This window comes from Sminthopsis crassicaudata, chromosome 1 (genome assembly GCF_048593235.1).
Source record: "Sminthopsis crassicaudata isolate SCR6 chromosome 1, ASM4859323v1, whole genome shotgun sequence".
Lineage (NCBI taxonomy): Eukaryota > Metazoa > Chordata > Mammalia > Dasyuromorphia > Dasyuridae > Sminthopsis > Sminthopsis crassicaudata.
In genome coordinates this window covers 64,565,912-64,591,186 of record NC_133617.1, presented here as the reverse complement: position 1 = coordinate 64,591,186, position 25,275 = coordinate 64,565,912, and the positions used below count along the sequence as shown (strand labels likewise).

The 25,275-nt window shown below is 34.7% G+C and overlaps 1 protein-coding gene across 6 annotated transcripts in view; it reads left to right on the top strand.

Annotated features, from left to right (window-relative positions):
• The window catches only part of ZFR2 (zinc finger RNA binding protein 2), a 124,158-nt gene that overhangs the window by 27,208 nt on the left and 71,675 nt on the right, over window positions 1–25,275 (top strand). For 5 of the 6 annotated variants that reach the window (XM_074307778.1, XM_074307771.1, XM_074307804.1 and 2 more), the window contains exons 2-8: window positions 8,624–8,858; window positions 13,941–14,055; window positions 17,210–17,425; window positions 17,530–17,879; window positions 20,145–20,327; window positions 21,913–22,144; window positions 23,836–23,996. In XM_074307778.1, coding sequence (XP_074163879.1) covers window positions 8,624–8,858; window positions 13,941–14,055; window positions 17,210–17,425; window positions 17,530–17,879; window positions 20,145–20,327; window positions 21,913–22,144; window positions 23,836–23,996 — 1,492 coding nt within the window. The remainder of the gene's footprint in view (window positions 1–8,623; window positions 8,859–13,940; window positions 14,056–17,209; window positions 17,426–17,529; window positions 17,880–20,144; window positions 20,328–21,912; window positions 22,145–23,835; window positions 23,997–25,275) is intronic. The other variant, XM_074307789.1, reaches the window with a different exon arrangement.

Genomic DNA, 25,275 nt, shown 5'->3' with positions numbered 1-25,275 from the left:
TCAATCCTCCATTCTCATTGCAAGGTTGGATCCTCAAAGGTTACATCTCAATCCTTGAGGGATTGGGAATGTCTAATGTTCTTGCTTTTATGAGCACCCCACCTTTATTTATTAGTTGATATCAATTAGCCAGACAGCCTTGATTGGCTTTTAGAAGAAATTCTTTTTTTGAGAAAAATTTATCAATCAGCTCTAATATATTTCCTATTTAGAATCATTTAATACAACAACTAGAAGCAATTTGCTTCTTATAAATTGATGAAGAAATTGTAGTACCTAGTTCAATGCCACTAATTTATTGATACACTAACAATCATACATTTATATACTGATGAGGCCTAGAGAGATGAGGTGATTGACACAGTCACACATAGTAAGTGGCAAAATTAAGACTTAAAACCTATGTGTTTTGACTAAAATTCTCTTTTTATTGTACTGTATATTCTTTTTTTCCACAAGCTTTCCCACTTTACAAGATTTAAAATATCAGGAATTACAGTGCAGAGCAGAGATGTCAAATTTGAGCTGCAGAACTCCCAAGGGTATCTACAAAATTTTACATTCATCCATCCATCCATCCATCCATCCATAGAATATACTATGGCTAATGTTAATTTAGGTCAGTATGTAATATCAGGAGTCCCTTTCTATTTGACACTTCTCCTTTAGATTCTAGATCTGGAAGTGATCTTAGATATTATCTAACTCAACTTTCTCATTTAACATATGAGAAAATTCAGGCCCAGAGAAGTAAGGGATTTTATACAAAGTCACATAAGTTTTAAGTAGCAGAGCTAAAGTGAAACCTACCTCCAGTGTTCTTTCCACTACAACAATTTGAAGGATTTGACTTTAGGATTAAAAGATGGTTAAAAGTGAGAACTTGTATCTTCATTTTCTTCTTCTTTGATGATACTGTTTTATGACAAATTATTTTCTTTTTACAGAGTAATTCCTTGCATTCCTTTCTAGATGACTGGCCTTCAAAAAGAAATTTATAAACACATGAAAAAGGTGCTTACAAATATTCATGATAAATACAATATAGTAAAATGTAATTAAAATCCAAGGACCTGGGAAAATTGATTTATGATAGCTTTATTTGGTACATTTATTAAATAAGAATAGAATAGCTACTTAGCTGGATGAGGAATAGCAGCTCATAGGATTAGAGAATCATAAATCATAGGTTTAAAAAGGATGTGTGAGTTACAGAGAAGTTAAGTGACTTGTTCAAGGTTATATGGTTGGTAAGTGTCTGAGGCAAGATTTGAACCCAAAGCTTATTGACTTCAAATTCAGTTCTCTATCTAGTTACTCACAAATAAATTAGATTCTAAGGTTTTGCACCTTAACAGTACTAGACCTGTGCGTCTGTTTTTCTTTTAATACATGACTTTTTGATAGTCATTTATATTCAAATTGAGGAATCCCTTGACTAAAGCATTAATATAGAGGAGACAATATTCTACAATGAACTTCATCTTACTATTTTGCAACTGACTAAAAGATTTAGAGAATATAAAACCCCACTGCTTATTGTTTGCTAATTATGAAAAAGCTTTTGGTTTACCTTAAAAATTATAAAAGAATGAAGAAAGATTAAAAGAGAACATATACAAGTAGGGTAATACAGGAACTTCTTTGTAAATTTGGAATTTAACCCCCACTTCCCCACAAGTTCTATGAATTATATTAAAAAAATCCAAATGTACATAATGGAAATTCACAGTTTTAAATAATATATGCATATTATATACAATATATATACATACATATGTATATATGCATTTTTCTTTTGTAATATACATGTATTAATATCCCATAGAAGACAATGAAAAGCAACATGTTGGGTATGATCAGTGAGAAATATTAAAAATACCATGCACACATGTTATATACACACACTTGAAGACTCTCCTTTGACAAAGTGTCTCCTATCTTTATATAAAAATAATTAATGAGAGCAGGAATAGCCCTTTCAGTGATTCTCTGTTTGTAAATCTAAAAGATAAGGCATAAAAAGGGGTGATATTTACTTGCCAAAGATGGCTGATAATGTGAAAGCGATCCAGTAGAGTCCAAACTTAAAAGGGATTCTCTGTGGATGATGAGGAACTCCTAATTATTGTTCTTGTGGATGACATCCTGCCAATTGTATAATGCCCTGGTGTTGAAGTCTCTTTCAAGAGATCATATACCGGTGAAAGAAAAAATGAATGAATGAAGAATGTCTGTTGCATTAATAATGATAAGCTATTTCCTGGACGACCTGTAGAGCCACAAGTATGTATGTTTGACACGGTTAGTATAAAAGAACAATTATTTGGGCTGGACCCAGAATTAAATTGGAGAAGGTCAGGCTGGAATGCCTTCAGGAAATGATAAAATTGCTTTAAAGATCCCATCCTTCTGAAAACAAAGACCTATATTTTTAATATTTATATTCTAGTAGTATTGTTATATGGCTAAACAACTTGGAAAACATTGATCTCCAAACAATTGATAATTAATATATGAAGAAAATGGAGAGGCACATGATGAGAATAAAAGATGTCATTACTGAAATGAATAAGGAGGAAGAAAATATAGATTGGTTATAGGGAGGGATGATAGATGGGAAGTTGAAGTAGTTCTATAACAAATTTGGTAGACTCCCTTTGATGAACTTATAGGAGAACATGGGCAATAGTTACACAGGTTGCATAGGCATAGAAATATTGCAAATTATATTTGAGAGAACATCCAAATTAATAAAATTATGAAACTATTTTGAGTGTTGCAGTAATCTACTTTTATTTTTCCTTCAAAAAAAAATCTGAGGGGGCAACTAGTTGGATTGAACACTCTGGAGTCAGGAGTATCTGAGTCCAAATATGGTTTCAGATGCTTGACTCTTAATAGCTGTTATGATCCTAGGCATGTCACTTAACTCTGATTGCCTCTCAAAAAAAAAAAATCTGAATTTAACTTACACCAATCAAAATGAGTACTTCCATATACACAGTAGACCTGAAAAAGGGTATTGTACATGAAACTATAAATTTTTGTGTACAGTTTGTGGGATTATTCTTTTCAAAAAGCAGTGGAAGATCATATCTTTACATTTTTGAAGGGCTATTATATGAAATTCAATTTAGTTCAACAAACATTTATTAGGGACCTACTTTCAGGTACAATGCTAGAACAAAATAGTTCCTGCTCTCAAGGAGTTTGCATTGTCCTGGGGTGAAACATGCATGCAAATAAGTTCAAAGTATGTATCAAATAATACACCCTGTAATATAGCATCCCAATCTCTGGGCTTACCTAGACCAAGTTCTGTACTTGGAATTTAAAGCCCAAATCACATTTCTTTGGCTCATTTACCTTCTTGCAGAGTTTCCCTCGGGAATTTCAAAATATAGTTCTTGTCTGCATTGCTATAAATATGGGTTAAAAACCCAGTTCCTGTCCAAGTAATAGTATATATTAGCTATAAATAGTATATTTATACTGACTCCAAATTCAGTTCAGGGAAATAGTATATATTAGCTTTAAATAGTCTTTGTTATCCCACAGAAAATGCAGGTAATGCAAAGGGTCTCCTAAGAGCCTCTAAACCTAATACATACACACATACATATATGATGGAGAGATATAGGATTCTCCCTCTCTGATTAATAACACTTTGTCATCAGGGACCTATATAGCACTCAGGCTCATGATAGCACTATGTGTTTTGGATTCCCTTTGGATAACAAGATAAATATGAGATTGTTAGGTTCTTCCCAATACCCTTAGACTCTTACCCTGGCCAGTTCTGATGAGTTCCACCTTCACCCCAAGGACTTATTTAGGCTTCCATTATTTAGATTAAAGGTTAAAAATTTCCCATTAAAATTTGGGTTTGCTACAGAGGTAATCTTCATATTTCAACTCCCTTTTTAGTTCCATATGCCCTATCTCTCTCCTTTTTTTTCTCTCTTTCTCACTACTTGACCACATAGTTGCTCTCTCCATAACTGCCATCTCTCTCAAATTGAGATGCCTGTGCCTATGCCTCTCCATAGGTGGGAACAAGAATTAAATATCCAGAAATTTTGTTGGGACCACAATTGGGGCTATAATACTGCTTCTTACTGCCATCTTTCAGGCCTTATGGAAAGGGGATAAAGGGTTAGACTTGTTCTATTTGGCCCCAGAAGGTAGTAGTAGGGCTTGTTGGTTGAACAAGAAATTGAAGAGGATTGTATTTTCACTCAATAAAAGGAAATAGTCCTAAGAAATAGTATAGTCTGGAAGAAGAATGGGCTGCCTTGTAAAGTATTAAGGTCTTTATCATTTCAGATTTTCTTGTAATAACTGATTTCTTGTCAAAGTTATAAAAGATATTCATCCTCAGTGACAGGTGAGACTACTTAAGCCTGAGATCTCTTCTGATTCTGCATTAAAGAATATTAATAGTACTTGAATAGGCATCTTCCTATATCTTCCTATATATTTTGTGATACAGAACCCCCTCCCTTTGGCAGTTTTATCAAAATTATCAACTTCTTTTAAGAATAATGTTTTTAAATGCTTTTAATAAAATACATATGATTACAAAGAAAACTAAAGGTTTGTGAAAATAAAGATGTAATTTTTTTTTTCCATCCCAACTTTGGAAGGATTCTCAGTCCCCTGGACTTCTCTTTCTGATCAGATGGCTTCTCTTGGAATTTCCATTTAAGGAGGGTGCCCAAGTCAACCATGTCTTTATTCCTCTCCAAGCTGCAATCCAGACTTTACCTACTTTACCTCCACAAGCACCTTTCTTCCCTTACTCATTCTATCATCCTCCACATTTTATGCATTGTCTTCTCATGCTTATATTGGTATTCCCAGTGCTTAGTACACTATTTGGCACGCAATAAGCTCTTAATAAATACTTATTGACTGTAATTTACTAATTCCTTGATATCTTTTCACTGTGGACCCTAGATTGTAGCATTAGTCTTAGTGATTTCCTTTTGGAATGTTCACTTTACTTGCCTAAGCTATAATTATTAGTATAGAATTAAAAAAAGTTCTCAGCCATTGTTACTGGATGCATTACAGTGATTAATGCTAGTTGTCCTCTAGAAATTCATTTTAGCATGAAAGATAATATTGACCTAATATTTAATAAAACTCTAGATCAGTGGATGAGTTTGTGTGTGTGTATGTATGTTTATATTTTAATGTAGGCAAATGTGTGCCACATGGTATTTATTGCTTTTTGGGATAATTTTATATCCAAACTTCTTAAGTAATTAAAAAAAAAATGAAATGCACTAAAGAAACCAGCAGAACAAGATCATAAAGGGAACAATTTTTATGAATCATTCTATTTTTGGAGGCCCAAATATTCTCTCTCATTCCTTCCCAATAGTTTGTAGAGGTGCTTCTTTTTTGATAGAGGTGAAAGCATCATAAAATATCATAGATAAGAGCTTGTTTTGCTTCATTGGATAATTCTGTTTCACTGTACAATGACATATTTAGTGTTGTCTTGGCACCATAACTTTATTTAAGGGCTAGAATGGGTGTACTTGTGAGGGATAGAAAATAGCATCTTAATAAGTCAATGTGTTATATATTTGAGAATACTAATTTTTAAAAAGTGAATCAAAATAGAATAAAAATTTACTGATTGGAGTCATCTTTGATTCTTAATTCTCTATTATTCTATGTGTCCATTTAGCTGTCAAGGTCTATCCTTCCTACCTTTGTAATATTTATCAAGTCTAGTGGCTTTCTAAACTTAATATGGGGGCAGCTAGTTGGTGAAGTGGATAGAGCCCTGAAATTAGGAAGACCTGAGTTCAAATCTGGTCTCAGACCACTTAGCACTTCCTGACTGTGTGACCCTGGGCAAGTCACTTAATCCCAATCGCCTCAGCAAAACAAACAAATAAATAAATAAACAAAATAAACTTAATATGACAGCTCTAATATTTTTGCTGTTCAGTTGTTTCAGTTGCATCTGATTCTTCATGGCTTCATTTGGGGTTTTCTTGGCAAAAAATACTGGTGTAGTTTTCCATTTCCTTTTCCAACTCATTTTACTGAGGCAACTCAGTAAGAGAAACTGAGGCAAAATAGGGTTAAGTGACTTGCAAAGGCTCACATAGCAAGTAAGTATATGAGGCTATATTTCAACTCAGATCTTCCTGACTCCAGCCCCCAGCACTCTATATATTATAATCCTTAACTGCTCCAACCCTAATATAGGACTAATTTTTTAGCACTGTTAGAAATTGGTCTAATTGGTTTTCTTATTTCCCTGCCTGAGTAATATTCTGTTTAAAAAAATTAAAGTAAGAATAGTTATAATGTGTGTATTTCACAGTAACAATTTTTGCACAATCAAACAACTAAATAAATAAATAGACCAATTCTGGCATATATTCCTTGGCCTTGGTTGTCTTTTGAGTGATTGATAAACTTAAATTAATATTCCATTTTTTCTCAATAGTATTTTATTTTTTTCCAAATACATGTAAAGATATAGTTTTCAACATTCATTTTTGTAAGACTTTGTGTTCCAAATTTTTTCTCCTCTGTTTCTTTATATCCTTTCTTCCCAAGATAGCAATCTGATACAGGTTATACATATACAATATTTAAAAACATATTTCCATATTTGTCGTATTTAACAAGAAAAATCAAATCAAATGGGAAAAAAGCATGAGAAAGAAAAAGCAAGCAAGCATACAAAAAATAGATGAAAACACTATGCTTCAATTCACATTCAGTCTCTATAGTTCTTTGTAATATTCTCTCCAAAATGTAATGTTCTCTGTTGAGGTTTTCTTGGGGTCTCTGGAGGCAGCCTTCGTTTCTGTTCAGTTATCACCACAAGTGCAAAGTCGAAATCCTTTATTATCTCTTTCAAAGTCCTATCTTCTTCACCTGGGGCTCAGCTAGTTTTCTGGAGACCTTCTGGAGTCTTGGTTTCAGTGGAGAAGCAAAGGAGGAGAGCTTGCCACCAAGATGGTGTGAGATGGGATGAATCTGTCTCAGTCCAAGGGTTTGTGCTCCAGCCTTCAGCCTTCAGCCTCCAGCCTTCTGTCCACTTGTCTCTAAATCTCTTAATCTGCCTGCCTGAGGCTTCTAGTTTATATGCTACATACAGAGTACAAACCAATCATTATATTACTAGGAAACCATTATTTGTTGTGGGATTAAATCAACGCTAAACTAGATTTAACTATTGTCTCTTGAATACCACTTAGTACCTTGTTTCAAGTTCTGGCCCATAACATCTTCTTGTAGGATTAAATCAATCATATTAGATAACTATTGTCTCTATCAATTCCACTGATTTAGTATCTTGTAAGAATCCTTTGTTCCAAGTTCAGAGTTCTGGCCCATAACAGTTCTTTCTTAGAATGTGGATAGCATTTTCCACACCAAGTCTATTGGAATTGTTTTGAATCACCAACATTGCTGAGAAGAGCCAAGTTTATCATGGTTGATCATCACATAATCCTGCCGTTATTGTATTGTATTGTATTGTTCTCCTAGTTCTGCTTACTTCCTAAATAATATTCCTAATGAAATAAATTATTGTTACCTCTTTACTAATAATCCTTCAGCAGCTCTTCTTTGGCTCTTAAATAAAGTATTAAGACCTGACTCAAAGCCTTCCATTGTCTGACTCCATTCTACTTGTTCTTCCTTATATCATATTCTCTTTCACATATTTGATATTTTAGCCAAATTTAGCTTTGTTGCCCATTTGTATCCCACCTTCTCTCTTCTCCATGCTAATACTCAAATCTTCCTTTATCCTTTTCTGCTCCTCCAGTTTTCATCTCAATACAGATGTTACCTTTTTCCTAGGTGAAACTGCTCTTTCCTTCTTCAAATTTTTTTTTATAGCATTTTGTCTAGATTTCTCTTTTGTATTTATCTCACTCTCTAATATATCATTTTGTGTGTGTGTGTGTGTGTGTGTGTGTGTGTGTGTGTGTGTGTGTGTGTGTGTGTGTGTTTATACTTGTCCATATCACCATTAGATTGTAAGCTTCTGAGCAGGCCCTTTGTCATACTTATTTTCACATCTTTAGCACTAGTGTCTTGTACAAAAGTGCTTAATAAATGTTGTTGAACTGAATACTGAGGGAGAATAGTCTGCTACTGATCTTTTGCAGGCTTTCTTCTAAGGGCTTAAATATTTTAATCCATGCAAGCACTGTTTTTATTGCTATGATTATATTTTTAGTTCTCATAATATGATATAATCTTTTTTAGTAAATATGTTCTGATAGTTTTTGCTTTTACTACTCTATTTCAGTTTAAAATGTTATGTAAATAATAGGTTAGATCAAGTTGCTCTTTCTGTAAACTAGTATATCCTATTATAACATCTCTTTGTATGGTCCCAGATCTTTGAGGGGACTACTTAACTGGAGTGGGCAGAGGGGTTATATTATTAAAGTTAAGCTTTCTGTGCAAAGAAAAGTGCCTCAATTTTCAAGAAAACTATGTTAACTTCTAACTCGATTTGAGCTTAAATGATACAGCCAAGGTGCAATGTGAATGGATTTTGTGTATTGAACGGAATTCATATTTAAGCTAACCTGGTGGATTCTTTTGTGTTTATTTTGGTTTCTAGTACCCAACCTGCTACTGCTTATTCTCACTCAAGCACTGCAACAAATTATTCAGTCCAGCCAAGTCCTGGAGTATCCCAGGCTGTGACCCCATCATATGTTCCTACAACCCCAGTACCCCGGCAAATCTCCTCAGTGGGTTTTGGTGGATACCAGGCCCACACAGGTCAGGATTACAGTTACAGTCCTCGTCAGCAGGAACCAACCTCACAGCCTTCCACAGCATTGAATTACCAGGTATTACTCTCAAAAGGGCTTCTGATACCTTTCTTTGACAACTAACTTATTATATTGATATGAATACATGCTGCCTTCAAATATAGATCATACCTCTACAATAAGAACTTTTTAAAAGGAAAAGATAAGTAGATATACCTGAAAAACTATGTAAAACAATTACATGAAATGATCATATTCAAAATTTTATTAATTACTAAGGAGATTTTTTTTTTTAACACTTAAAACTTTTTTTTTTTTTCAATGCAAATATATGAGATGTTATACCTGGAGGAGATCTTGGTCCAGCTGTCTTTTATTTTCTGGTTAAGGAAACTATAACTTATAAATGTAAAATGAGTAGAGGGCCAGGCGGAGAGAGTTTTGAATATGAACTCTTCAAAGTTTATTGATCAGAGAGACAAATATATATACCTCCTGTACTTATAGACTTGATATAAAATCTAACAAGCACAATCTACTGAGATGTAAATGATTAAGCCCTAATCTTGGTTACTTAGACAGAGATGTAAATAGTTGAGATAGATACACATCAAAGTAAACTTATCATATCAATGTCCTCAAGTACCTTTCTCCCAAATGCCTTTAGTCTCCATTGTGAGCTGCTTTTCTTGTCCTAAAATCAAAGCTAAGCCTTTGATCCATTATATTGTAGTTTTACGTTTTGCTTCAGTCACTAGATTTCTAATCTCATAATAACAAACATTTCTCTGCTATTTCAGTCAGAAAAGGGAGTTTTGGTGAGCCATGTTAATGTAAGATTCAAGACCTGGAATAGATTCTTACCTCTTGCCCTTTACAGCTTCAGGCTCCTCTAGCAAATTAAATATGAAGCACAGACTACAATGCTGGACTCAAGTCTCTCCAGCCTTATGCTTCTTCCCTTACTTTATGTTGATGTTTGTCATGACTTTTTGTCACTGATAGAGCAGTGAAGATAAAAATGAACAGTAAATTAGTATAGATAGGTGCTACAGTTGAGTTTTAGAATAGCCCAATCTGGAGGGAAACTTTTGTGATTTACATTGGGCTAATATAGTACATTGAAGAAATTTTAGGTTTTTTCTTTTTTTGCAAAATCAGTAAAATCATGTAACAGCAGAGAAGATAGTATATGGGAGATTCAAACCTCTTGACTCCTAAATTCAGAGTTCTTTCCACTCCTCTCATGCTCTTTGTGGTTGTGGAACTTTTATTTTATGCCAGGGGTTGACAACTTATTACACTCAAGCAAGTACACTGAGCCTGGTCTGTGGGTTTTGTAATGCCAGAGAAACTGAGGCAGAGAAAGATTAGAGAGTTTTTAATTTTTATTTGAATCTCTGAGAGGGAGAGATTGTCTGGGGGCAGATCAGAATCCATTTTTCCCCCAGGGCTGAATTGGACTTTCATCTCAAAGAATTCAGCATCGAATGTGAGATTCCAATGATTTTTATATGGCTCTAGTAATCACGGGAGGCAAAGGCAAGGGATAGAGTCTGAATACTGGTGAGTGGGAATTTCCATGAATGGACCATAAATATGGTTCTGACAGGTTTGGGAGGGTAAGGACCATAATTTCTGATACATTGGGAGTGAAGGGGGTAATCAAACTAGAGACAGGAAGTCTGGAATAAAAGATATGCTTACATATCTCTAAGTAACTTATCTGCAATTTATGCTCTGTGGAATGCTCCCAGCCCTACTTATCTCAGTCCTAATGGTTAGGAAGGGAGGTTGCAACCAGGGAGATCCAGGCAGAACAATTCAAAGGAAACTGAGGCAGGACAATAAAGGGAAACTGAGGCAGGACAATTTAGGGAAACTGTGGCACAATAGGTTTTATGGCTAGACTTAAGAATTGAGGCTTAAGGAAGAAGGAAGAGAGAGAAATGACTATTGATTTTTGAGTCTCTCTGATTAGCTTCAAATTGCTCCTTTCTTTATAAAAAAAATTTTTTTTTTTGGGGGGGAGGAGGGTGATATATGTATATATGTTTGCTAGTAGCCTATGATCAATTACCAAGCATATATGAAGCACCTACTATGCGATACCCCAGGAATACAAATGCCAAGAATGAAATTTTATTTGTTCACAAGGAGCTTACAAGTTTAACAGTGTACTTTAGTCTTCAACTACCTATCAGTCCTCTCCCTTTTCCCCCTAATAAAACCTCATCAGAGTCCATCCAAGGACGTTTTTAATCCCAGGAAGTAAGGTTCTCTCCTCTGGGATCCAACCATTCACTTTCATTTGCTAAAGTTTGATTGGAAGAATTGGACAGTTTATCTCTAGCTACTATTAAACTCAAGGTTTCTGCCTCACAAACATTCTGACCACTATTTAAGTTTATTTAGAGGAGAGTGATTTAGGGAAAACAAGTGTGGCATGCCTTAGAACCAATATGGCATATCAACATAAGTAACTGCTATAATCTACTTCAAAAAATTAGGAAACTTTTGTAGTTTTTTTTTTTTTTTTTTTTTTTTTTTTGGGTTTTGTTTTATTTATTTATTTTTTTGACCAAGATGATTGAATTTATCAGTTAATCAAAAACGTTTATTGAACTATATGCAAGACACCATGCTAAATTATATGGAAGATTTGAAAAAGTATAGGGTGAGCTCACTTCCCTTAATCCTAATGTCAGGTATCATCCGAAAAGCTCCATCCCAGCCCTATTGGTTATTTTGTTATAGTGGAATGAATATTGAATTTTGACTGGGCCCAGAACCTGGTTGTATGGCTTACCACCTTTGTGACTGTGGATAAGTTTATTCCCCACTGGGCCTTTCTCTGTAAAATAAAAAGGTAGACAATATGATCATTAAGGTTCTAGATCTAATGTTAGGCTCTTGATAATGGGCTAGTTCTCAAACTATATTATAATTATAGAGCCTTCTGCAATGATTTTGATACCCTTGGACTTTTCCTCCTAGTATGGTATGGAAACAAACATATAAAAGAGATAACAAATTAATCCTACTTTTTGTTACCACCTTTTAATAAAAGTTATAGAGATCTTTTGTAGAATCTTAGGGTTGTTTTGGACACAGTTTGTAGACTTCTGCTCAAAATAAACTGTTTGTAGCTTATTTGAGAAGTGGAGTTCCCAAAGTGTACTGATCACTAGTGAAGGTTGGTAAAGATTGGAGACTGAAGGAGAGATGCTGGGAATTCAATTCCTGAGCAAGGGAGAGAATATGGTGGCAACTGCACTCTGTTATCAACCAAGAAGTTAAGGGGCACAGTAAATAAAATTCTGGGGCTGAAACCCTGAGTTCAGTTCAAATTAGACTCTTCCTAACTTACTATCTTAGTTAAGTCATTTAACTTCTGTTTGACTCATTTTCCTCAACTGTAAAGTAGAAATAATAATGCACCTAACTCCTAGTATGGTTGTGAGGATCAAGTGAGATAATATTTTAAAACATTGTTAGCACAATAGGTACTCTATAAATGTTATTATTAAATTATCATTAATCACTCTTTTTCTATGGATAATCATGGTTTACCAACAAGAGAGCTTCAATTAGTATTAGTGATGTTTTTTTCACAGTACTCTTTAAAGGATATTTATATTCACCTCATGTAGTTGGTATAGCCTAATTGAGCAACTCCTCTGGTATTTTGTTGTTTTCTAGGTTGATATTTGAGAAGATGCTGAACATATATATCTGTGAAGTTTCATTTTCTTTAGAAATTCATTGATCACTTCCTGGAGATATCTTGAAAGGGAATTCTGTTCTAATGTGGATTCATGCAATCACTTATTTAGACCTTTAGAGTTAAAAAAAAAACTTTCATCCCTTCACTTGATATTTGATTTGGCTGAGGTCCAGAAATGTTAAGGGACTCAAGATCAGAGAGAAAATCAGTGACCATGTGTGACTCTGGTCCTCTGGATTCTAGACCCAGTATTCTTCTATTGTATCATACTGCAACATTCTGTGCAAATGACTTGTCTCTCCAACCAGATTGATAGTTCCTTAAGTTAGAAACCCTGTCTTATACCCAGAACTAAAATAAGGAATACATGCCCCTGAGAGAAGATTTGAAAATTATGTTCTCTATGTTGTTGTCTAGCATAATTAAGCCTTCCTTGTAATACATGATTTAACTTACCACAAAATCTGTCACAGTATTGTGCACATAGATGCTTAATAAGTATACATTGATGGGGCAGCTAGATGGTGCAGTGGTTAGAGCACCAGCCCTGAAATCAGGAGGACCTGAGTTCAAATCTAGTCTCAGACACTTAACACTTATAGCTATGTCACACTGGGCAAGTCACTTAACCCCAAATGCCTCCTCAGCAAAAAAAAAACAAACAAAAACAAAACAAAACAAAACAAAAAAACAACAAGTATTCATTGCTGTCAGTAGAATGTATGCAGTGTGGTGCTTTTTTATAATAAATAATTAAAATATCTAGCTACATGCCTTTTAATCAGTGTTTTTTTTCTGACATTTTATAAAAAGTAACATTAAAATATCTAAAGTACTATACTTGTGTATATTATACTCCAAGTTATAATAATAACTAATATTTATATAGTACTTTAAGGTTTGCTGAATACTTTACATATATAATTTAATCTTCAGGACAACCTTGCAAAGTAGCTGCTACTATTATGCCCATTTTATAGATGAGCCTGTTAAGTGTCTGAGTTAAGATTTGAATTTCCTAATTTGCTTACAGCTACTTCTAGTTTTGCTTATATCTTTTTGCCTTTCCCATGGTACTTTGTATGAGAGGCAGTATGACATAATGGAAAGAACATTAGACTTGGAATCAAAAGACCTTGTTCTAAATCCTAGATTACTAGCCAAATCAGTTAATTTTTTAGTTTCCTTATTTATAAATGGGCAAAAATAACACATCTATCAAAAAGTATTGTTGTGAGGATTAAATGAGCTCATATATGTAAAGTACCATATGAAGTATTATTTAACATAAAGGCAATCTATCATACAAAAAGTTGATTATATATACACATACATTTACATACATAAATGGATTAATTTTAGTCTGAATTGATCATTATTGAACTATATATTCAACTGACATTTGCATCTGTTCTCTGAAATATCTTATACAGGATAGTTACTGTTATGGACGATCCACACCTATTAGCAGTTATGAGAATAAACCATATTATCAGCTTACTGCTACCCAAGCTCAGCACACTGCCACAGATTCTTACTACCAATCAGGTGGGTGGTTCTAGTACCAAGTATATGTGAATGTAAAAACATATTGAGTGCAAAGGATGATAGAGGGATGAATTCATTTTTGCTATTTGAAAATAAATTCCAGTTACACATTGAAAACAGATGATATGAATTTTAGATATTGTATATTATCTCCTAATAGCACAAAGTTTGTAGACATAGGATATTAGATAAAATAAAAGACTGACAACTGGACTTATTAAGAAAGTTGCCTCAATATGTAATCAAATGATGCAATTCTCTTTATCTGGCCATTACCCACAAATGTGCTGCTTTCATACTTCAGAATTCTGAAATCCCTTTGTTTCACATAATCTATTTCTTTCTCTGCCTTCTCTAACCAAACCCTACCGCTCATCTGCACCATAACTTCCAATCCCTTGACTTCTCAATGTTTTCTAAGATCATCTCTGCATTAGTCATTATTTTCTCTTCTCCCTATCTTGAACCTTTGATGAACCAATTTAACTTTCTACTGTCTTCTTCTTTTGATTCATTAGCCTTCTTATTTCACTGATTATGCCCAGCTAAGCCTCTGCCTTGGATTACCCCCATCATTTGCCACTTTTACTCCTACACATATGCTCCTGAAAGAAGATAGATAAAATCAGGCAACTCTTCTGACTGTCCACTAGAAATTTGTTTTACAACCTGAAATAACCATCACTACTGCTAGGAAATTCTTTTATACCATCCTTGTTAACTCACTATTCCTCTCTTCACAGCAACTCTTCCAAACCTTTTCATTCCTCCTCAAACTTCCCATAATTCCCCTTTCCTCTATACTCTCAGCTGAGTGTCTTGCATCATTTTATAAAAAAAAAAAAGGCCATTCAGCAGGAGCTCCTCCTCTCCTCTTCCTAGTCTCTTATCATTCAAGTGTGGTCTGCCATCTTCTCTTTTATCCTTATCTCACACAAAGTAGTGACCTTACTCCTTACTCAGAGACTAACTCTTTTATTATAACTCCTTTGTTATCTCTACTCTCTTACAGTCTTCAATTTCTTCCTGTCTACTGGCTCCTTTCCTACTGCCTCCAAACATACCCATGTCCCTCTCGCCCCATTCTGAAAAATCCTTATTTGATCCTTCCATTCCACTTAACTGTAGTCTTATATTTCTTCTTCCATTTGTAGATAAATTTCCTTGAAAAGGCTTTCTAACTAGGGGTTAAGAAGAGAATGTAAAGAGAGAAAGTGGAGATACTTACTTATTGTAGATAGCCTTTTCTGACCTCATCATTCTCTGAAGCTTCTCTCAAGTTACTAATGATCTCTTTCTTGCCAAATCCAATGACCTTTTCTCAGTCCTCATTTTTCTTGATCCCTCTGCAGTCTCTTACACTGATGATCACTTTTTTCTCTGGGTTTTCATGACATCACTCTCTCCTGATTCTTCTCCCACCTATCTGACCACTCTTCTTTCTCCTTTGTTGTTTGCTCATCAAGGTGATGTCCTCTAATAGTAGATGTCAAGGTTCTGTCCTGGGTCCTCTTCTCTTCTTCCTATATACTACTTTACTTGGTGATCTCTTCAGCTCCTATAGATTTAATTATCATCTTTCTGATGATGACCCTTAAATTTATTTTCCCTGCCCCCATCTCTCTGCTGATCTCCAATTTCACATCACCAACTACCTTTTGAGTTCTTCAAACTGTATATTCATAGATCAATAAAATCAATATTGATAAAAACAGTATGTCTGAAATAGAAGTCATTTCTTTCTCCCTAAATCATTTCTCTCTCCTCTTCTCTTCTGGCCTTCTCTGTTACTGTAGAGGGCAACACTAGGAGTCTCTGGACTCATCACTATCTCTTAACCCTCATATCCAAGCTGTTTTCAAGGCCTCTTGATTTTACCTTTGTAAAATCTCATGAATATGTCCTCTTCACCTCATGTCTGGATTATTCCATTTCAATTTAGCTCCCAATTATCCACTAAAGAGATTTTCCAAAAACACAGACCTGACCATTCCTCCCTTTGCTCTGAATAAACTTCAGCAGCTCCCTGTAGCTTCCAGAATTAGAAAGTTCTGTTTGGCATTTCTTTGTAAACTAACCCCCTCCTACCACTATTCTCTTCTTATAATTCATTCCATAACAAGTTCTCTTTAATCAGTGATACTGGATTCCTAGCTGTTCCATGAACAAGACAATCCATCTCTCAACTCTGGGCATTTTTTCTGGCTATTCCCCATGTCTGAAATACTTTCCCTTCACTCTGACTACTAACCTCCCTGGTTTCCTTATAAGTCCCACTTAAAATCTCATCTTCCACAGAAAGCCTTCTCCAATCCCCCTTAATTCTCACTCAATTATTTCCTGTTTATCTGGTAGATAGTTTGCTCTGTAATATTTGTTTGTATGCAGCCTCCCTCATTGGATTGTAAGTTCCTTGAAAAAGGGACTATCTTTAGCCTGCTTTTGTATCCCTTTTCTTAGCACAGTGCCTATCACATGGTAGGTGCTTAATGAATATTTTTTGATTGTTATCTTGGTAATGACTACACTTAGAGCTGGAAAGAATAATTAAGCTTCATTCAGTCCAAATCCTTCATTTCAGAGGCTTTTGTTTTTTATCTTGATACTAAAGGAAACTTTGATCAGCAAAGCAGAGGTTATAATCAAACTCAGCCCTCCAAACAAGTAGCCTGCCCCTTACTCAAAATTTTCTAGCCTGGTAGGATCTTTCACCATTTATAGTCTACAGCTTAGCCTTTGTGAATCTAGGGTCCTCTCTATAGCATAAGAGTGACTTAGAATAATAGAATTATAGAATGTTAGAACTGGAAGAACTATAAAGTTTGATAGTAGAAAGGAACCTTAGAGGTATTCTGGTTCAATCCCTTCATTTTATTGATGAGGAAAATGAGTAAATGATTTTGCCCCCAGATGAATTGATTTGGGTCAGGGACATTTGGCCATGATAAATATAAAAGGAGTATTTTAGAAGTTTGGTGGTTTTTCATTTTTATCTTTTGGACTGCTTTTAAACTGCCTAAAAGCAGTTTTCAGTGGGAAGATTGAATTTAATAAAAGGACTTTTAACTTGAACCTTTGGGTTATATGATCCATTGTACTAGACGCCTAATAGTAACTGGGGACAACATTGCAAAGGCTTGTATTTGTTTCCTAGGTACTAAAGGAGGCTACAGTCAGTCTAGCAGTGGTTACAGTCAAACTCAGCCCCAAAGACAAGTGACCACAATTAAGCCAGTTCAGACAGTGAGTACCACATCTTCAAGCTATAACTATCCAGCTGTGACAACTGTTCAGCCAAATGTACCTGGTTCCTCTATTCCTTCATACACCCCCTCTTCCTCTTACAGTTCCAATTTGGCATCATATACTGGTAAGGAAAATTGTATGCATGGAGATAATATTATGAGCTGTGACTTAGTTTTTATCAAAGATGAATTTCATAAAAATTGTTCTTTTTTTTCTCTTGTTTTCTAGGATCCAGTTATTCTAGTTATGATGCTTCAGTATATTCTGGAGCTGACACGTACTATCCAACATCACAACAGCTCCAGCAGCCGCTTCAGGCCCTGCCTCAACCTCAGCCCATTACACCTCAGCAACAGCATCCACAACCTCCACCACAGCCTCTGCAACCTCCTCCCCTGCCAAAGCCCACGGGGCCATCTCCATGGGCCAACATGGGGTGTGGAACAAATACCAGCTCTGTCAGTAGCTTCCCCAAGAAACCAACTTTTCAGAACAAGCAGCTAAAACCCAAAGGCCCTCTGAAACAACCCCAGTTATACTACTGTGACATCTGTAAGATCAGCTGTGCTGGTCCCCAGGTCAGCAGAAGTTTCCTTTGCTACATATTCATTCATTCTTTCATGAAATCCCGGAGTTCAAAGGGCTTTCAGTGGTCATCTCATCCAAACCCTGCCTTTGCAGGAATCTCCACTATATTCCCAACAAGTGTTCGTCTATTCTCTGCTTCATTACTTCTGGGTAACAGGATATTAACATTTTTTGACAGTACATATGCATAGGTAATTTTTTTTACAACATTATCCCTTGTACTCAGTTCTGTTCCGAATATTTCCCCTCCTTCCCTCCACCCCCTCCCCTAGATGGCAGGCATTCCCAAACATATTAAATATGTTATAGTATATCCTAGGTACAATATATATATATATATATATATATATATATATATATATATATATATATATATATATATATATATTTTCATATATATATGCAGAACCGAAGCTTGTTGTTGTTGTTGTTGTTGTTGTTGCAAAGGAAGAATTGGATTCGGAAGGTAAAAATAAGAAGAGCTTATTTTCAAGGACTAAATCTGGTAAATTTTTTGGCAGATTTGGATGAGTGATAAGTACATAGTAGAGCTCATAATTTAAATATTATCTTCAGTTCCTCCATTTTTCTCACCCCCATCTATAATCTATTGTCAAGGCTTGCCAATTTAACTTTTGAAACATTTTTAAAATATGTTCCCTTCTCTTCTCTAATATTGCAATAACCCTAGTATAGGCCCTCATTACCTTATGCCTGGACTATCTTAATAGTCTCTTGATGATTCTGCCCACTGCAAATTTCTGCCCACTCTAGGCCATCCTCCATTCAGCTGTAAAGTAATTTACCTAAAGCTGCAGTTCACCTATGTCATTTCCCAACTCAGTAATCTCTAAATGCTCTCTATTACCTCCAGAATCAAATGTCTCTTGTTTGGTATTCTTGACTTTCATAACCTGTTTTCCTCTTTACCTTTCTAGTCTTTTTACATGTTATAGCTGCCACATACTTTTTGATCCATTAATACCGACCTCCTTGCTGTTTCCTGAATAAGACAATACACATATCCACTCCAGACATTTTCCCTAGCTGTTTCCTATGCCTAGAATGTTCTTGTAGCTCATTTTGGTTTCCTTATTTCCCTGACTTCTTTTAAGTCCTAGTTAATGTCCTATCTATTTTCCCAATCCATTAATTGTGTTGCCCTTTATAAATTATTTCTCATTTATCCTGTATATAGCTTGTTTGTATATATCTGTTTGCTGTTATCTCCCCCAATAAACAGTAGTTCTTGAAGGCAGGGACTTGTCTTTTGCCCTTTTTGTATCCCAGTACCTAACAAGGTGCCTGGCATATAGTAGGTGCTTAATAAATGCTTATTGATTGACTGACTGTATGTAGCAACTAACAATTAGTTGGTCAGGTAACTTGTTTTACTTTAGTGATTCATGTCTGAGATACATATGCCATAAAGAATCTTGGCTTACGATTACTCCTTGAGCTTTGGTCAGTAAATCTCTGCAGTACTTGTTTAAAAGCTGAGGCTCTGATAGTTTCCTGCTTAGTGAATCCAGAGAAACAGAGAAAATATATGAGAGGGAAAAGTGTAGCTACAGTTTGACAATGACAAATAACTTTAAAACTTTTTGAAGTTTAAGTGATACTCTTTTGTTTATATACTATACAAAAGAATTTCCAGTAGCTGGTTATGGCCTGATAGGGCTTCATTAATGAATTTGAAAATCATAAGATGATGACAAGTGATTATGTTAAGGATTGGAATAGTGTGGGACAAGAGAATTAATAACTCATTATAGTTTTCCTTGGCAGTGAATAGTCCTTCCATTCATTAGCAGCTAAAAAAGGGAAACATACTTCATGTTATTTCAGAAGATATAGGCTGCCTTTTTGTCTATGGACAAGTTTTGAAAAGACTGTAGTGGTTTAAATCCTAAGTAAATTTTCTTAAGTTGTTGCCTTCTTAAAAAGTAAGACTATTTTTGAGAATGAAAGGAAACTGATTTTCATCTACCTATATCTACATCTACATCTATATATTTGTCTGTCCATTCATTTATCTATTATTTTGTCTGGTGATACTGAGTCTGTTAGTTGTGGTTAATCGGGTTATACATACACATGGAAACTCACAGATAATGAATGGAATAGACAGTTCCTAGGTGTTAGTTATCAAGCTAATGATGAATGGATGATCAATGAATTGTGTTGAAAAGGTGATATTTGGCTGATCTCTATGCAAACCTTGAGATAAGCTTTATTTTGTTCTTTGATTGCAGACTTACCGGGAACATTTGGAAGGACAAAAGCACAAAAAGAAAGAGGCAGTTCAGAAGTTGGGTAACCAATCAAACATTGGCCTGCGTGGAGCTCAAACACAGCTGCATTGTGAGCTCTGTGATGTGTCTTGTACAGGAGCAGATGCATATGCAGCACATATCAGGGGATCCAAACATCAGAAGGTATGAGCTGCTTCTCTGTGCCCTATTTCTCCTGCTTACACTGATTTTCCATTGACCCTTTGTTTCTTTTATCTCAAGATCTCTGCCCTTTGAATATCTATTCTGAGTGACCTTAAGCTATAAAGCAGCATATCACTTTGATTCTTTCATTATTTAATTTTTTTAGTCCCTTGATTAGAAGATGTGAAAATGAAACTAAATAAACTAATTGGAATGGCACATTAGATTTGAGATTGATTTCATATATATATATATATATATACATATATATATGTGTGTGTGTGTGATATATATATATATATATATATATATATATATATATATATATATATATATATGTATATGTATAACAGGTTATAAGAAAAGAATGCCAAACAAGAGTTGGGAAATGACATAGGTGAACTGCAGCTTTAGGTAAATCACTTTACAGCTGAATGAAAGATGGCCTAGAGTGGGTATGTGTGTGTGTGTGTGTATATATATATATATATATATATATATATATAATAGAAAGTTAAAAGATTAGGTGTGCATTTTGATGCCCTACTAATTGGTGTGGCACATGAATTTGAGACTTATTGTAATATATTATCTTTGAACAGGATATTAAAAGAGTGTGTGTGTACATTTTTGATGCCCTCCAAATATACATTCACAGAGAGAGACATATTCTTAAGTGTGGGTGGGTAGGGAAGTATGTGTGTGTGTGTATATATATATATATATATATATATATATATATATATATATATATATATATATATATATATATATATATATCCTAGCTGTGTCAAGCACAATATCAGTGACTAAATTTAACCTCTGGATTATTAATTTATATCTGTGGGACAGAAGTGAATTATAGCATTCTCATTAATTTTCAGGGCCAGGGAAGATTTCCCCTACTTTTCCGAAAGGACAATTGGAAACATGACTGTCTTTTAAATTGCCACAGGTTTTGCTAATATATAACATACTGTTGTATCTTTACTTAGCCCCATAGTTTGCTTTTAAACTGTTGGTCCTCATCTTTCATTTTCCAGTCTCTCTTGAAGTCAGGAAGATCTGGGTTCAAGACCTGCCTCTGACATATACTGGATGTGTGACTCTGGGCAAATCACTTAACCTCTCAGTATCTCAGGCAACTCTCTAAAACTGTATGTTGCCAGTCTGCATTGCTGACGGGCATTGCCTCCCTGAAGTTCCCTATATAAATGAAATTACAGATCCGTTCCCCCCCCTAAAAAAAGGTAAATTATGGTAATCATCCTGCCATTCACTCAACTTCAGTTAAGTGAGCACCTATTAAGTGAAAAGCACTTTATGGTATTAAATGATGAGATAAAATATAAAAAACACTTTTCAAAATTAAGATACTGTAAATATCAATTAAAATTATTAGGACATGCCCCCTTCACTCATGAAGCTTATGATTTAGCAGGAAAATAACTAAAGCTGTAGCTTGAATTGCTTCTTAAGTATATTCTTTTAGAAATATTTTCCTTCCTAGGTATTTATTAGGAGTAGCTGTGCGTAGTGGTCTTGAACATGTTCTCCTTGACAGTTGTTATATGGTGTATTTCAGGTTATTAAATTACATACAAAGTTGGGGAAACCCATCCCTTCCGCAGAGCCAGCATTAGTGAACTCTGTTCCTACCAACATAGTGAATAATCTGGCTCCCCATATCACTACTACTGCCACAACTTCTGTCACACCAGCTAAAGCAGCAAATGTAGCCATCACCAACAGCACAAGCTACCCAAGAAGGCCAGTACTGACCAAGAAACCATTTACCTCAAAGATAACATATGTGGGTATGTCTCTTTAAACTTCATTTTAAAGTCAGTTAATTGTTATTGAAACAATGCTTCATTTCTCTGCATTATTACCTACTTCTTTTTTTGAAATGCCTATTGAAGGGATGCTTGCAGGTCTCCTACACTTTCAGACTCAGGAATATTATATAGATTTCAGAAGCAGTTTTTAATTTTTAATTCAATTCAGATAACTTTTGTTTTCATGGTTTCACTGACTTAATGAGAAGTTAATTTTAGTTGATATTTTTGTTTATAAACATTCTAAGAAATAAAATAAAATCTCCTGGGAAGAGTTTGAAATAAGAATGTGAGGAACTGAGTTATTTTTCCTCCTTTGCTACTGACTTAAAGAACATTGGTATTTCCCCTACCAGGAACTAAGTGATTCTAATAGTCTGCTTCAAGGAGTTCTTGGAAGAAATAGACAACAGATTCATTTCTCCCCTTTAATCTTAGGAAGGATGCAGTGCCTCTATCTCATGGGTCCTAGAAAAATGGTTACCATTCTAGCTGTATGTTCAGCATCCCTATTACTGAGAAAAACTTCCTTCTGATACTGTTTTAGAATGAACCATTTTGGCTTCTGAGATGTTGTAGGGGAAGTGGTGCGCTAAGGCATTTCTATAGTTATACATTTCTTGCCCTGGCTATCTATATGCCCTTTCTCTCAGGCCTAGGAAACATATAGAAAGAATAACTATAGATCCAGAAGAAAGAAACATGCCAAAAAGTCTTTTTCCTCTATTATCTGTATTAACAAATATTTATTGAGCAAACATGTAGTACAGTTATCCCTTCCACATTGCAGGGGTTAGGGATGTAACACCTCTGGGATCTAGAAAATCTTTGTAAAAATTTTTGGCCCTCCTTTTGTACCACAGAAGGAGTTTAAATTATTATGGTATTAAAAGAAGAATATATTGATATTAGACAATACTATACATATACTTTATGCATTTCTGACTTCATAAACTTTTTCTGTGTCATCTTCTGGCATATGTGTCATTTGTGGTTTCCATAAAACTCTCCCAAATTTCCCAGTTAATTTCTTAAGCTGACTTGTGATATGTTGAAATTGTTATGAGGAAGGTTGTGATATGGAAGGGATAACTATAAAAGCTTTAAGTGATTTTAATAATATCATACTCTTTATGTGTATATTTCCTAAAGCAAAATCCTATATTCTTCAGTTATTGGGTAAAAACAGTAATTATTAAAGAACTTCATTGGTGAGTAATTGATAGCTTTTGAGTTACTGATTTATGATAACTTATTATACCTCTTTTTGTGAGAATTGATTGCTTAAAATAACTATGGGCTTGGCATTTCTTTGGGCATATTCAGAATCTTAGCTTAGAAAGCTAGAAAAGTTGTAGGATTGCCCATCTGGGAGTTGTTGTTTGATAATGTTAGAAGGAGAATTAATGCTATAATGGATTTGTAACATAGTCCCTGATGATGGGATAAAGATGATTTTTAGTGGGGCAGCTAGGTGGTGTAGTAGATAGAGCACCAGCCTTGAATTCAGAAAGACCAGAGTTCAAATCTGGTCTCAGACACTTCCTAGCTGTGTGGCCCTGGGCAAGTCACTTAACCCCAGCCTCAGGGGGGAAAAAAGAAAAAAAAAAGATGATTTTTTAGTTTTAGACTTGGAGGAGGTTATAAGTAATTCAGTTTTTCTCATTCAGGAACAAATAAGCCACAAGCAGCTGGCAACAGACTTGAAGAGGGAATAATGGTCCAGTCAAAATCAGAGCTACCTAGTGAACGGTCCACACATGAGAATTCTGGGGATGCTTCTGTAGGCTTGTTTGATGTGCAGCCAGTAGGACATGACTATGTGGAAGAGGTATTATTAAATAGTGTTATTATTTGAATCAATACAATATCAACCATATACCATGAGACTTTCAATGATCATAACCAAGAAATAAAAATAGATTTTTTTAAACTAGGAAGACTTGTTTTCATGAGAAGTTTTAAAATTAACCTATCATTAATTTTACTAACACAACTTTATTTTAAAAGCATAGAATATCCCTTAGAAGAAATTTTTAAAATCTTAGAAAATGGAGCTGGAATATTGGAAATTGACAGCAGGGAGACCATGCAATGAGAAGGGAAGGTCGCTGAGTGTTTTTCTGCAGGGTAACTTTACTTCTTTCACCTCTATTTTCAAGATAAAACAATGGAGAGAGCATTCATAGGATATTAGAGCTAGAAAGGATATCTTAGATCATTGAATCTTTCCCTCTCCTTTTACAGTTAGCTAAACTGGGATTCCAAAATCTTATCCCTTCATTTTATACTAAAATAACTTATTCCTAGAGAGCTGAAGTTACTAACCCATGATCAAATAGAAAGCTAGGATTTTAATCAAGTTTTCTTATTTCTTCTAATTTTTTTTGGCTTAGTGTTACATGTTACAATTAGTGGCAGAGCCAAGACTAGAACACAGGTCTTCTGATGCCTAGGGTAGGACTAATTTCTGCTTTACTACATTACTTCAGTTCAGTATTATTTTTATGTAAAACATGTAATTTCTGAACCTTCATATGAAACTATTAATAGTTTGAACATGCCAAGTAAAGTTTTCCACTGATAATATGTAAAATTGTAAGCTTGGACAGACCTTTTTGTCTAATAATAATAATAATATGTTTATATATTAATTAGCATTTATGTATTTAAGGTTTAAAAAGCGTTTTCCAAGTATAATCCCACTTAATCCTTATAACAACCCTGGGAGGAAAGTGTGTAATGGCTGGGCTAGCTTTCTGGAAGTCTTTAGGACCAGCCTTGATTTTAGTGCAGGAATGCAGAAGGCAGGACAGCCACCGCAAGGCTGGTCAAAGATGGAATGTCTCATTTCCAGTCCTTCTCAGTCCTTATATGCCTTAGTACAATTACATCATTACAGCATACTATGTATGTGTGAACTAGAGAACCATTATATCACCACACTAACTACTAAGTATATATGTGAACTAGAGAAATATTGTTTTAAATGTTGACAATAATTGTAAAGGCCTTTGGATTTTTAAAATTCTACTTGTTTTAATTTTAATTTTGGTGTTTTTTATTGAATCTATCTATCTAGCTATGGTTTTATTGCATTGGTACCTACT